We start from the raw sequence: 13,592 nt of genomic DNA on the forward strand, positions 1-13,592 counted from the left end.
ATACATATGAGTTCCTGGCTCCCATATTTTTGCCAATATAGCGTTTATTCTTTACTTTTAATTTTTGCCAGTGTGCTAGGTGAAAATGGTTTCTCAGTATGGTTTAAATTTCTTCGTGTATTATGAGTGAATCTTTTCACATATTAGGAGACATATTTCCTTTCTGTGAAATATCTGATGCTATTCTTTGCCCATTTAAAAAAATATTAGGCTATTGGTATTTTTCTTAATGATCTGTAGGAGCATTTTATATATTAGAGAAAATTAGTCTTAATCTCATGAAATACAAATATATATATATATATATATTTACCAGATTGACATTTGTCTTTGCCTATTCTAGTTTTTGCTCTGTGGAAATGGTTTTAATGTAGTTGAATTTAATCTATATTTTCTTTTATGGATTGTGGATTTTATATCACAGTTTCAAAGACCTTCTCTAGTGAAAAGTTATAAAATAATTCTACCATGTTTTTTTCAAGTACTTTTATGGTTTCATTTTCTACATTTATATATCTGATCCAGTTGGATTTGTTCTGGAAGGTATTTATATATGACTTTAGAGAGAATTAACCACTCTATGATCTTGAATATTCTTGGTGTGCTATTATTATTTATATTGCTAATATTTATTTAGTTTTAGGCTTTATTCCAAGTACTTTACATTCTTTAATCCTTACAACAGTCCTGTGAAGTAAATACTCTTATCCTCATTTTGAAGATGTGGAAACGGAAGTGGATCCCACCTTTTTGAGAAGCTCCAACTCCTTTCCTAAATCATCTTCAGTCTCCTTCTCAGATATTTATTAATGAATAAATCAGATATAGCCCTCTCCTCCCACAACATGCTGCCTGGGGTGGGGTTAGGAGAGAAGTACATAAGTAAACAGGCAATTTCAGTAAGCGAAGTGGTGAGATGAAGTATAGAGTGCTGAGAGAGGGGAGCGTGGTAACCTGGGAGCTCCAGAGAAAGTCATGTCTAAGCTGAGACCTGAAGATGAGTTTTTTTTTGTTCAATATTAAGGGAATTTCTTTTTTTTTTTTTTTTTAAGGGAATTTCTTAACCATTGTCCCTTAGGATTGTAAACTCGTTGGGATGTGGCATCGGATTCCTTTTTTTCTCTCCTTTCCCAAGGGGTGGGAAGGGAGCTAATAATTTTTAAGGACCTGACATTTGGCTAAGTAGTTAACTTTTCATTTAATTTTCATAAGAAACTTGGGAAGTGGTGTTTTATTTTTAAAAAATTTTAAAAAAGATTTTACTTATTTATTCATGAGAGACACACAGAAAGAGGCAGACGGAGAAGCAGACTCCCTGCTGGGAGCCCGATGCAGGATTCTATCCTAGGGCCCTGGGATTACCACCTGAGCCAAAGGCAGATGCTCAACCACTGAGCCACCCAGGCGTTCTGGGAAGTGATGTTTTAATTATTGTTTAGAGTTGAAGAATATTCATCTGTTAGCGCTGCCATCACAAAAGAGACAGGGTGACTTAAACAGAATTTACTTTCTTGTGGTTCTGGAGGCTGAGAAGTCCACAATCAAAGCAGATTTGGTTCTTGATGGGGTGCTCTTTATGGCTTGCGGACAAGGGTCTTCTAATTCTGTCCAGACATGATGGAGAGAGAAGGAGCAGATTCTCCAGTTTTTCTTCATATAAGTGCACTGATCCCATCGTGAGGGATCTAATCGTGACCCTGACTGGCTCTCAAAGGCCTCTCCAAACACCTTTACGTTGGAGTTTGGGCTTTAAATGGGAACTGGGTGGAGGGAGGGTGAAGGTGTGTCGGGAGAGACACAACTCAGACCATAGCAAAGATTAACAGGCTCACGGAGATTAATTAAATCACGTGCCCAAGTTCACACAGCTGCTAAAAAGAAGACCAGAGATTCAAACCAGGTTTGTCTGTCGTTCAAGTCTGTTGATGTACTACAACATGGTTCCTGGCAGGTTTTGTCTGCAGCTGGCACTCAACAAATACTTGTTGAATTGATTTTAAAATTACTGTATCCGAATACATTGAGCTCTATATAATCTAAAATCCCATTGACTTCAAAATTTGTAGTGAAAGGATAGGTGAGAAGGGTCCGTAGATACAAAGTCAGCAGTCTTTCTCTATGGCTGCTCCACGTTCCACACCTCCCTGACTTGTACCATGTCCGTTTTTCTGCTAGATTGGTCATATCTAAAAATAAGCAAATGAAAAAAAAAATAAAAAAATAAAAAATAAAAAAATAAAAATAAGCAAATGGTCATTTCTGCTCTGTGAGCAGGAGAGCAGAGCACCAGGCCATGGCTGTGTCTATATGAGGTCTGCTATCTGCTTTCCAAAAAAGATTTCTGTCTCTGAATTATTTTAAGGTGCAAGACGGACCAGGCAGTGGTATAGATCAGTTGTTTAGGCAGCCAGATACGCCAGCTCAATTCTTTTTCAGTCCATTGCTTTTCATTTCGTAGTGAGAGTCTGCATTATACTAGGTATAAGGGGTCTTATGCCATAGGCATTTTTGATCTGTTTAAAAGTAAAATATGTCTCTGTGCGGGTCCATACACACACATACAAGACATACTTCTTTAAGGAAGGAGGAAGGAAAGAAATCTGAAGACGTGCGTATGTGTGTTTTATAGGAAAGTTTTGCCATTGAAGAAACTAATAATAAGGTTTTATAAATAGAATCTTTAAAAAAAAAAAAGCTTTATTTTAATTTCCCCAAGCATGCCTAGAACATAGTAGGCATTCAATAAATAATTAAATTGAACTGAGTTTGTGGAACACGTGAAGTTCACGTTTTATATTTCACAGTTGTTACCTGGGTTCCACTGTGATGATACAGCCATTCAAGAAATAGTTTTGGGGCGTCTGTGTGGGTCAGTTGGCCAAGCGTCCAACTCTTGGTTTCTGCCTAGGTTATGACCTCAGAATCGTGAGATCGAGGCCTGTATCAGACTCTCTGCTCAGCAGAGCTGCGCTCTTTAGACCAATTTGGGGAATAAATCTGTGCCATGTGTCCAATGAGATTACTTCCCCCTGGGCCAAATCTATATTCTGCTTTACACCCATTCCCCAGCCCACCCTATTGCCCCCAGACCACAGTGCGGTTCGTTTCCTATTTGAATAAATAATCTGATGGATTTAAACATCTTTTCTCTCAAGGTTTCATCATCCAAACATACTGGAGTTGGCTGCTTATTTTACAGAGAATGAGAAGTTCTGCTTGGTATATCCATATATGAGAAACGGATCCCTTTCTGACAGATTGCAGTGTGTAGTAAGTCACACCTTGACCCCCCCTTGATGCTCTAACCCCCTGAAGCCCTGGAGAAGCTGCTGAAACCTCCTGTAGGATCCAGCAGGCCACTATGGATTCACATGAAGGGATAGCCAACAATGTGTTTCCCAAGGAAGTAGAGGACTTTCCATGATTAATTATTTTACTCTAAAAAAAAAAAAAAAAAGAAAAAAGCCTGCCTAAATACCTGAGTGACTGTGTGCTGTGCAGCACGGTGGCCAAAAGACTTGCTGAGTCCTTACTCCTTATTGATTGATTCCATATCTCAAATGAGTTTACATTAACTACCCTTATTTCTTACTCACATAGCTTCGCACAAAGTAGCGTTCAGTACAAAGGGTAGACATAAAGGTGATATAACCTCCTTAAAGAGAAAGAGGTTGAATAATGCCTTGATTTCTCATGTTTTTGAAAGAGAAGCTTAAAAATTCATTCTCAATATGAATGAAGTGTGAGTCAGACTTCATGCTATTTTCTACCTGCAATTTCCCTGGTATGTGTGTATGTTTAAGGTCAAATTTTAGTTAGGGTAAGTATAAAAACAGAGTATTCTCAATTACCCACACTATGATGCCACAAGTAATTTTTAAATCTTATTTAATGAAAAAATATTGTAAGTAGCCTCCATACCCAGGGTGGATCCCATTGTTGAGCTTGAACTTATGACCCTGAGATCAAGACCTGAACTGATAGTCAAATGCTTACCCAACTGCCGCCTAGTGGCCCCTTATTTAATGAACATTTAAACCTAGTTACCTTACGAGCCATATTTTGATTAAACTAATGTTAAAATTATTGGATATTCCCATTGACTACGAAAAGGCCTAGAACTGTTGGTAGTAGAGGAAAACGTATCTCAAATTACAAATAGGTTATGGCAAACCAAAATGTTCATTCCCCTACCTCACCCCACCTCACCATCTGCTTCTCTTTTGGCATACCTCTAGGTGTGGGTACATACCTTCCACTCCTAAACCAACTACTGTTGTCTTTTTAGGGTAACACGGCCCCACTCTCTTGGCACATTCGAATCAGTGTTTTATTGGGAACAGCCAGAGCCATTCAGTACTTGCACAACACGGAGCCGTGCTCAGTCATCTGTGGCAGTGTATCAAGGTAAATTATCCCAAAGCTTGAGGTTGCACCCAAAAGCCCTTTTCATCAGCACAGGTGAGTCAGACTTCACGCTATTTTCTACCTGCAGTTTCCCTGGTACGTGTGTGTATAAGGATTAAGAATTCTCATCTAAGAGGGGGCGCCTGGATGACTCAGTCAGTTAAGCATCCAACTCTTGGTTTTGGCTTGGGTCATGGTCTCCAGGTGATGGTCTCAGGGTCACGGATCAGCCTGTGTGGGGCTCCGCGTGCTCAGTGTGGAGTCTGCTTGGGATTCTCTCTCTCCCTCACCCCTTGCACCCCCCGCGCCTGCTGTGTATGTGCTCGCTCTCTCTTTCTCAAGATAAATAGAATTAAAAAAGAAAAAAAATTCTCATCTAAGTATTTAAAATCTGACTTTTTTCTTAGTGAAGTATAATGGCATATGACTCCTAATTAGTTTCAGGTGTACATTATAGAGAGTCAATTTTTTTATTAATGAAAATTGTATCTACCCAATGTAAAATGCTACATTTATATGGCCAAAGGGAGAGTTTATATTATCTTTGGGAATTATTAACGAATAACGTAGGATAGACAGTTTTGTGTATTTTATTAATTATACCTGACACTAAACTTTGAAATGAACCTGTATGAATCTCCCTTTTTTCTTCATAAGTGAGTTTTAAGGGAAGGTTAAGTGACTTCTATGGAGATTCCCAGCAAGATAACAGCAGTAGACAGTCGACGGTAATTAAAATTCTTTGTCACTGAGTCCCCAGGGTCTTGCTGATTCCACGGAGCCTGCAGCCTCCTAGCTTTACCTATTCATGTGTGACAAGCCAAGCCGAGACTCTGCTGTTCATTTTTGAGACATGAGAAAATTAGAAGCAACGTCTTCTTTCTTTCTTTCTTTCTTTCTTTCTTTCTTTCTTTCTTTCTTCTTTCTTTTCTTTCTTCTTTCTTTCTTTCTTCTTTCTTTTCTTTCTTTCTTTCTTTCTTTCTTTTCTTTCTTTCTTTCTTTCTTTCTTTCTTTCTTCCTTCCTTCCTTCCTTCCTTCCTTCCTTCTCTTCTTTCTTCTTTCTTTCTTTCTTTCTTTCTTTCTTTCTTTCTTTCTTTCTTTCTTCTCTCTCTCTCTCTCTCTTTCTTTCTTTCTTTCTTCTCTTTTTTTTTTCTCCAGTTAGACCTAAAGAATCATTCAGACAGAGAGTAGATACTCTGTAGCAAAATCCCCCTGGTGAATTTTTCCCGTGTGCCCTTCATCTCGAATCAGTCAAAAGTAGATAAATACACCTTTGCTGCCTAGCAGGGATAACTGAATTTAAAAGGCTTCTGTCTCTTCTGAACCATCCCCTGGGATCTTGAAAAAAAAAGCTTTTAGTGTGCTTTTGAGGTGAGCAAAAGAGGGACTGGTTGCTTACTTCTTTGTGTTTCTGGTGAAATGAACTCTATATAAAAAGACTCTAGATTTTTCCGGAGTCCTGGGGGTGTGCAGAAACAAGCCAGGGCCATCTGCTCCCGTGGCGGTGTGACAGTTCATCAGCTCTGGTGGCCCCATAGAATCAGCACACAGTGGGTGCTCCCTCTCGGGACCGACCCAGATGGACAGCCATGGTGTCGGGGGGTCAGTTCCAAAGGGCAGAAGCAATCCCCCTTCCTCACCCCCAGCTCAGCATAGTGGATGCTTATGTATGTCGTATCTGCATAAATAAATATCCAGCATTTTCCTCTACACCTGTCCTTCCTTTGGTTTATACTTAAAATGAGCCTCGCTTATTTTCAGCCGCAGGCGGTAATACATTAATATTCATTTTTCTTTTGGGTGACTGAGTTCATCAAATCCTTTCCTGAAAGGAGAGCTTGATGGGAGAGGGGTGAGAAATGATAGATCAAGGTTCTGGTACTTGTGAGGGCAGAGAAAGGCACCCACTGGCACAAAGGGAGTGTCAGGGTGGAGGGGTCCAGACCTGGCCTCAGCCTGTGGCCGAGCCAGCATCACCACAGCTGTGGGCCTGCCCAGCAGCATCTCTCTCCAGGGATCAGGTGAGAGCTCAGGCCCTGGCCCTGATACCCGCTTTCTCGGTGTGGGTAGGTGTCTTTGGCCAGGTTCCCAGGAAGTAGGCTCAGAGGACAGATTGCCCGGCAGGAGGTTTTTTAGAGTGTTCCCAGGAACCATAGAAGTAAGGGAGGGATGGAGCAAGGTGGACTGGGGCAACCGGAGAAGCTGCGCTGGGGTCTTGGAGTGGAGGCCTAATCAACGCCATAGGGAGCACTGGTGCTGGGTGGCCCTTCGAGAACTTGCCAAAGTGGAGCAGGCGCTTGGGCTTCTGCACCCCTGCGTCTGACTAGCCCTGCGTGTGGGGCTGTGACTATGACTTGGACGAGGCAGTTCCCTCCTACCAAGGGCAGGTTCCAGGTAGGGGTTAGTGCGCTGTCAACAGCCACCCCTCCCTGGCTGGGGACCTGTGGTGTCCCTGGGTCCTGAAGGAGGGATCTGAGCCACACCCCTGCGGCCACTGCCCTCACGGGGACAGATTGACTGCCGTGTGCTCTGCAAAACGGAACCAAATCATTTTTCTTTTTCATCTACTTTCCTCCCCACCTTCTTCTCACCCCTTCCTCTTAGCTCACTATCTCCTGGTGTCTCCGAGACATCTGATTTAAGAAGCTGACTCTCCGCTTAACGTGGTTCTCAGCAAATTTCTGGAAGCCTCAGTTTTTCCCTCTGCATGATGCTAATAAGAGTAATAGCATCTATCTCTTAGGATTAAATGAAATAAAATACATATGGTGCTTGGCAAAGAGTATGCACTCATCACACACTCATCAAATGGTAGCTTCTCTTATAATTAGTGAAGACATGGTAGGAATAGCGGCGGTAAAGGCTAAGAGATATGATGGCCAATCTGTTTTTTTACTTACCCCTCTTCTACCCACTGTCTGATTCCATTCGGGACACTATAACCAAAATACTAGAAAACGGGTGGCTTATAAACAACACGCTTTCATTTCTCATGGTTCTGAAGGCTGGACGTCCAAGACCATGGCACCAGCTGATTCTGTGTCTAGTGAGGATCCACTTTCTGATTCATAGATGCCCATCTTTTCTCTGTGTTCTCATAGAATGGAAGGGGCAAGGGGTCTCTCTGGGCCTTCTTTTATATGGGTACTAATGCCAATTGTGAGGGCCCTGCCCTCTTGACCCAATCACCTCCCAAAGGTCTCACCTCTACCTACCATCCTCCTGGGGGTTAGGGTTTCAGTATATGAATTTGGAGGGGGACACAAACATTCTATACTTGGTACTTACCTCTATCATCTATCTATTGTGTTTGAAAAGTAGACCCACATGGGGCACCTGGATGGCTCAGTGGTCGAGAGTCTGCCTTCAGCTCAAGGCCAAAGAGTCCCACAGGGACTGGAATAGAGTCCCACATGGGGCTCCCCACAGGGAACCTGCTTCTCTCTCTGCCTGTGTCTCTACCTTTCTCTCTGTGCCTCACATAAATAAACAAACAAATAAATAACATCTTTAAAAGGAGAGAGAGAAGTAGACCCACAAACTAAGCTCTGTTTTAAGAAAAATCACTTCTATGTCAACATGTTTATTGAACATTTTGAAAATCATGTTTAATTTACAAATACTTATGGAACATCTGCTGTATGCAGAGCATCGTATTAGAACACATGGGGTAGATGTCAGTGATCATCGTCTTGTCCTTGAAGGTTCAACCTGGTTATCAGAGCAGTAACACAAACACAGAAAAATATATAGGGCACCACTAAAGATGCCCAATGCCTGCCTGGGCTGAGAAGCCTCATTCTAATGACAGAGTTCCGAGCCCAGATGGGCCAAGGCAGTAGGTTGGTTGAAAGAACAGGAGAGAATATTCCTAGTGGAGGCAATCATTTGTTCAAGGGGAAGAGTCGAGTAAAGAGTTGCCAAGAGTATAATGAAAGCGAGACAGATGGGTTGAGTGGAGAGGAAGGGACAAGAATGAAGGAAGGGGCTTCTGGGAGGGATGAGGAATGTTGGGGGGCAGGGGTGAACCAGCCTGAGGACCTTGGTAAGATAAGCTAGGCTCTTACGAGGGACTCGAGCATTTCTGGGACTATAGGTGGGAACAGAATGATTGTGGAGTCTCTTACAGTGTCTCATACTTAGAAGGAGGCTATTTCTTCCAGGCTAGATCTCAGGGGCTTCTCTGGATGTGGCCAACTATAAAATAATTCCAGTAACCCTGCCAGACAGAGTGCCCAGCAGCATTACAGGTACGCAACACCAAGAGAGATTGAGAATGGATCCCAATGGGACCCAAGAGAGGGTCCGAGATGGAGCATTTCATGGAAGAGGCAGGATTTAAACTGGAAATGTGCTAACAATGTATTTCATTTTTGTAGTTGGTGAAGGGGCTGCTGATGATTGTTGCCTTTCGGGGGCTTCCAAAGGGTTCAAGGACTCAAACATAACCATCTATGTGGCACTATGTCCACCCCGGGAACATGTCAGGATGTGGAGTTCCTGGACTCTGGGCATTTCTCTGAGATTTTGATTTCAGAGGACTCATCAGTATGTCCCTGTCTATTCCAGAACAAAGCAGCCCCTTCTCCAGCCAGTGAACTCTTGGCCTCTCCGCTGAGCCTGCCAGCAAGGATGTTAATTAGTACCAACTCTAACAGTAGATTCCCCACCCCTTCCTTGTGTGCACCTGTTCTCTAGACCCTGGAATGAGACCAATTCATTTCATTCAGGGCACCGAACATCTGACGGTAATGACATTCAGCCTCCAGCCGTCTTGACCAAATGTGAATTGGCTGACCCAGATTACCCTCCCGAATCTTTTAAATGAGCTCTTCACTCTGCTCTAAACTTGGGCCTTCCTGGCTCTTGGTCCCTGTTTGTACAGCTTGGTGCTTTGAGGAAAATCTGAGGTTCCTGTTCTCCTGCCTGTGTCCTATCAATTTTCTCATTCTTTGTAAGGAAGGGCAGCTTCTAGAAGCAATGTCATTTCGTTGCACAGCCCTGATAGTTGGCTCGATAAAGGACATCTCAAAATGTGTTTAACAGTGACCTTCTCTAGGACGACGAAGTCAGTGCCCTTTTTTTCTTTTTGATGGAGTATGAAATGGAAGATACTGTTACCTTTATTTTCTGCATTTGGATCTCAAACTGATGAATTGCAGGAGAGTTTGTCATACATTATTTGACTTTACTAAACAATGTTTTTAATAGTATGGAATAACATGGAACAATGTGCATTAAGTAAGATTAAGTGAAAAAAGCCAAATTGAACTAGTATATAGTATACAGTTGTAACTTTATAGAACTACAAACTCATGAATTTTTTAACAAGATTAAGGGGCGCCTAGGTGCTCAGCCGGGTAAGCCACCAGCTCTTGCTTTCAGCTCAGGGCTTGATCTCAGGGTCATGAGTTCAAGTCCTGCACTGGGCTCTGTGCTGGGCACAGAGCCTACTTTAAAACAGAAGATGAAAACCTATCAAAATATAACAAGTTTTTATTTAGATGGAGAGGCTATGGCTTTTTAATAATGGTTTATTTTTTACTTCTATATCATGTTTTTTTTTTATTTTTATTTAAGGGTTTGTCTGGAAATGGGTGACTACTGCACCTCCTCCCAGAGTTGTGGGGATGAAGTGAGATAATGAATGCAAAGCCCAGGCCAAGGCTTGGCAGTAACTGTAATCCCTCCTACTTCATGGAGACCGACTCTACATGTCTCATCCAGCCTGTCCTTGGACCCTTGCACAGTGTGTTGTTCATGCTCCATTGGGGTGCAACCCTAACGATTGCAACTCCATTTATTTTGAGCTAAAAATCTGTCTTCCTGTGACTCACCCATTAACCATTATTTTGCCACTGCAATGATCTGTACGTACCTGAGGAAAAGAAGAGATAAATTTCATTTCACTTTTGCTTGGTGATCAACAGTTTCTTAGTCTTTTATGAGTAGCTGAATAAAAGGTGTTTTTTTCAGTTCACTGTGGTAAATTGAAAGAGTAGCAAACAGAAAGGAGGGTTAGACTTCAGTCCTGGCTCTGCCATTAGCAAGCTATTTTGCAAAAACCAAGTCATTTCGAGCATGTGGGCTCATTTACCTCATCTGAAAAGGAAATGATTACACTCTAGCAGTGATGACAAATCTGTTTCATCTCACATTCCACCGCTGATTGATTGGTACTGACTTCCCACCTGCAAGGTTGAAAGGGAACCTGGGGGTGGGTGCATTCTGAACTCAGTTAGTGATGTCTGCCAAGAAAATAGGAAGAGATGCTTTGGCAGCATTTGGGCCATAAATCTGCCATGTGCAGAGTGTTCTGGGTCCACTTATGGTTTCAAATTCTCTTAATTAACAAACTGATTATATCGACAGATGTTTGCTTGGTGTCTTCTATAGGCTAGACTTTAAGCTTATGTAAACAACAGAAGCTGGTCTCTGAGCAAGCGCCACATGGTATAGTGCAGGCTGCACCACGGGAACTTTGAGAAAGGGGGTGCCACTGGAATTCAGAGTGGTGGGGCGCAGACTTCATGGAGGAAGGGGTGTGTAGGCGGCAATAGGGGATTTGAATGAAAATAAGGGAGGGAAGAAGAGTACTCTGCAGGTGAAGGGAAAGTGCCCAGACAGTGATAAGCACCGTCTATCCCACCTGCACTGGTATGTGCTCATGCAGTCGGGGCAGCCGATGGGCTGCAGACAGCTTAGGGAACTCTGTGAAAGCCAGCCTGACTTCACACCTGACCTGAAAGCCTACCGAATAACTCACTCCTCCCAGCAGCCCTGAGTGTGCACATGGTTGGCCTTATCTCAGAGTCACAGCGGTTTGTCATCTGCCTCTGTCCCATGTCTGTAGATGGGGAAGGAGGCGGAGTTCCATGTTTGTGTGGGTCCAACAATCATGGTCTTTTGAGGCAATGCAGTGTTCCTGGCCGGGATTCCTGGGAGCGTGCTGGTTTCATGGGCAGAGACCGGGAGATTGGATGGGGAAGAGACCGTAACTAGGATGTGCAAGTTTGGAAATGCTGACGTTGGATTCCTAGTGAAAATGGCAGTGGTAGGCAGGAGGCTTTGAGAGGGAGAGTAGGCCTGAAAGTCTGCATTCGGAATCTTCGTCTTGTTCAAGCAGCGAGAATAAATATCTTCTAAGGAGACACTGTCAAGGACACAGCTGCAGAACACCCAAGGAGGAAGCCAAGCCCACATTTCAAAGGTATTTTCAAGAAGTCTGGTGGTTTAGTTAGCCCAAAAATGTCTTAGTAATGTGAACTCTTCAAAGAGAATGTTATAAAAACAAAATTCATTTCCAGATGGTGGAATTTAAGGAGGAAAAAGGATTTGAAGAAAAGAATCTTGAAGAGTTGAAGTCTCTGTTCTTGGCAAAGTCTCTGTTATTTGGGAAACGAAGATGTTTTTGAATTACAGGATCACATAAAAGCATCTGAAAGCAGTAAACCTCCTTGTTATTTCCAGCCTATCCCTTAGCCAGCTTAATTGTTTTCACATTTATGAACGATTTTAAATTGAAATGCATTTTATCCTCGGCATTTTTCAGCCCAGGCATTCATTCCTGTTAATGTTTCCAAAGCCGAGATAATCTCGGTGAACATTTCTAATGTTTCCTATAAGATCATGTTCTCCGGCCGTATTGCCATGTGTCTCCTGCCAAGTGAAACAGCCTTTCGTACGAGGGAGGTGGTCTAGGAAAGGGAAGAGGGGGAAATCCATGTGCTCACAAATGAATTTTTTAAAAAGGGAATTGGATCAGAGACGCCTGGTGGTAGTAGGGTGCATGGGGAATTTCCTTCGTGAGGGACGAGAGCCCTGGTGGCTGGGAGGGAGGCGAGGAGGCCACAGGGCGGTGGCCCCTTCCTAGGACCGTGACACCCTTGCCCCTCCGCCTTTCCCCCCAGACCTGATGGTGTCTAGTAGAAGCAGCAGCTCCGTGTCTAGTAGGGATGCAAAATCTGCAGGGAATGCAAAGTCTGTTGGTTTGATTAGTTCATTGTTTAATTGACAAGTCTCCTCCTTCTCCTTTCCCATCTCCCCCCACCTCCCAAAAAACACCCACTTTTGTTTTTCAGAAACATTTTAGATATAAAAATTCTTTTCCCTCAGATTTTCCTATTTTCCTCAAGTGTCTCCCTTCTTATAAAATTTCCAAATATGTCTATTTTTTTCCGAAGAGATGCCAGCGCAGCTAAATCGTACATAAACTTAAATTTTTCCTTTGATTTTTGTTTATCATCAGTGTTTTTAAACCCCAACATTCATTTATTTATACACAGGCGTGCATACACGCATGCACGCATATGTGCCAAACACCCCTTTTTTCTCTCCATGATCATAGAGTATCTGGAAATGATACTTTAAATCAGGTTCTTCCAGAACTCTGGAACTATTTTGAAACTCAGCAGATGCCCTGAAACTAATTAACCCAAGGATCCTTAGATCTCCAGGGTCATTGTTGCAACCCCCTGTACCTTTGTCACTTCACATTGGTGCCTTGAACTTCTACAGATACCCAACCAAGTTTCTTGGGATTTTAAGGCAGGTGTAAGATGGACAAAGGCCAGGCCTACATCCTTCAGAGTATATTCCGAGGCCCTCCCTGTGTATCAGGAACTCTGATTACATTTTTTCATTTAATCCTTGTAACAACCCAGAGAGGTAAGCATTCTCAGATCTTTTTACCCACGAGGAAACTGAGCCTTAAGGAAGTCATGCTAGTTTGGTTGGAGACCAGATTTCACATTTAATGCAGGAATACCCATTTAATGGCTGAGCGTAGGTCTCATAAGTCATCAGTCAAGCAACAGCAGCCTTTAATACTGTCCCTGAGTCCTGTCTGGGTTCAATGGAAGAGAGGCAGAAGGTTGTACAATCCAAAGGGGGAATAAAAAGCTTCAGTTTCATCAGATATATTGCATGCTGAAGGTTGGGGTGGGGAGTGTATGCCCTTTTTCAGTAACCTATAGGTTCCTTGAGACGCTGGATCTTGCCTCATCTGGAGAGGGGTGTCTTGGTGTTGTAACAGCAGTGACACAGACGGCAAGATGTCCTGTTGCCTCAGGCTGTCATGAAGAGGCCAGCGGGTCCTCTTTATCTCTGAGTCCAATTTGTTGGAGTCCAGACTTTTCCAGAGAGTTTTCCAGGCACTCAGGGACTAGGCTGCTTTGCACCAATAA

At 42.8% G+C, this 13,592-nt stretch overlaps 1 protein-coding gene and 1 long non-coding RNA gene across 3 annotated transcripts in view; one reads left to right on the forward strand and one right to left on the reverse strand.

Annotated features, from left to right (window-relative positions):
- IRAK3 (interleukin 1 receptor associated kinase 3) overlaps positions 1-13,592 on the forward strand; it is a 50,934-nt gene that overhangs the window by 24,085 nt on the left and 13,257 nt on the right. Inside the window, exons 7-8 of the mRNA XM_025476701.3 lie at positions 3,156-3,270; positions 4,289-4,407. Of these exons, the coding sequence (XP_025332486.1) occupies positions 3,156-3,270; positions 4,289-4,407 (234 nt within the window). The remainder of the gene's footprint in view (positions 1-3,155; positions 3,271-4,288; positions 4,408-13,592) is intronic.
- LOC112677901 (uncharacterized) overlaps positions 1-13,592 on the reverse strand; it is a 55,285-nt gene that overhangs the window by 21,983 nt on the left and 19,710 nt on the right. For both annotated transcript variants that reach the window (XR_007413354.1, XR_003147271.3), the window contains exon 3: positions 10,286-10,387. This is a non-coding gene — a long non-coding RNA (uncharacterized LOC112677901). The remainder of the gene's footprint in view (positions 1-10,285; positions 10,388-13,592) is intronic.

This window comes from Canis lupus, chromosome 10 (genome assembly GCF_003254725.2).
Source record: "Canis lupus dingo isolate Sandy chromosome 10, ASM325472v2, whole genome shotgun sequence".
Taxonomy (NCBI): domain Eukaryota; kingdom Metazoa; phylum Chordata; class Mammalia; order Carnivora; family Canidae; genus Canis; species Canis lupus.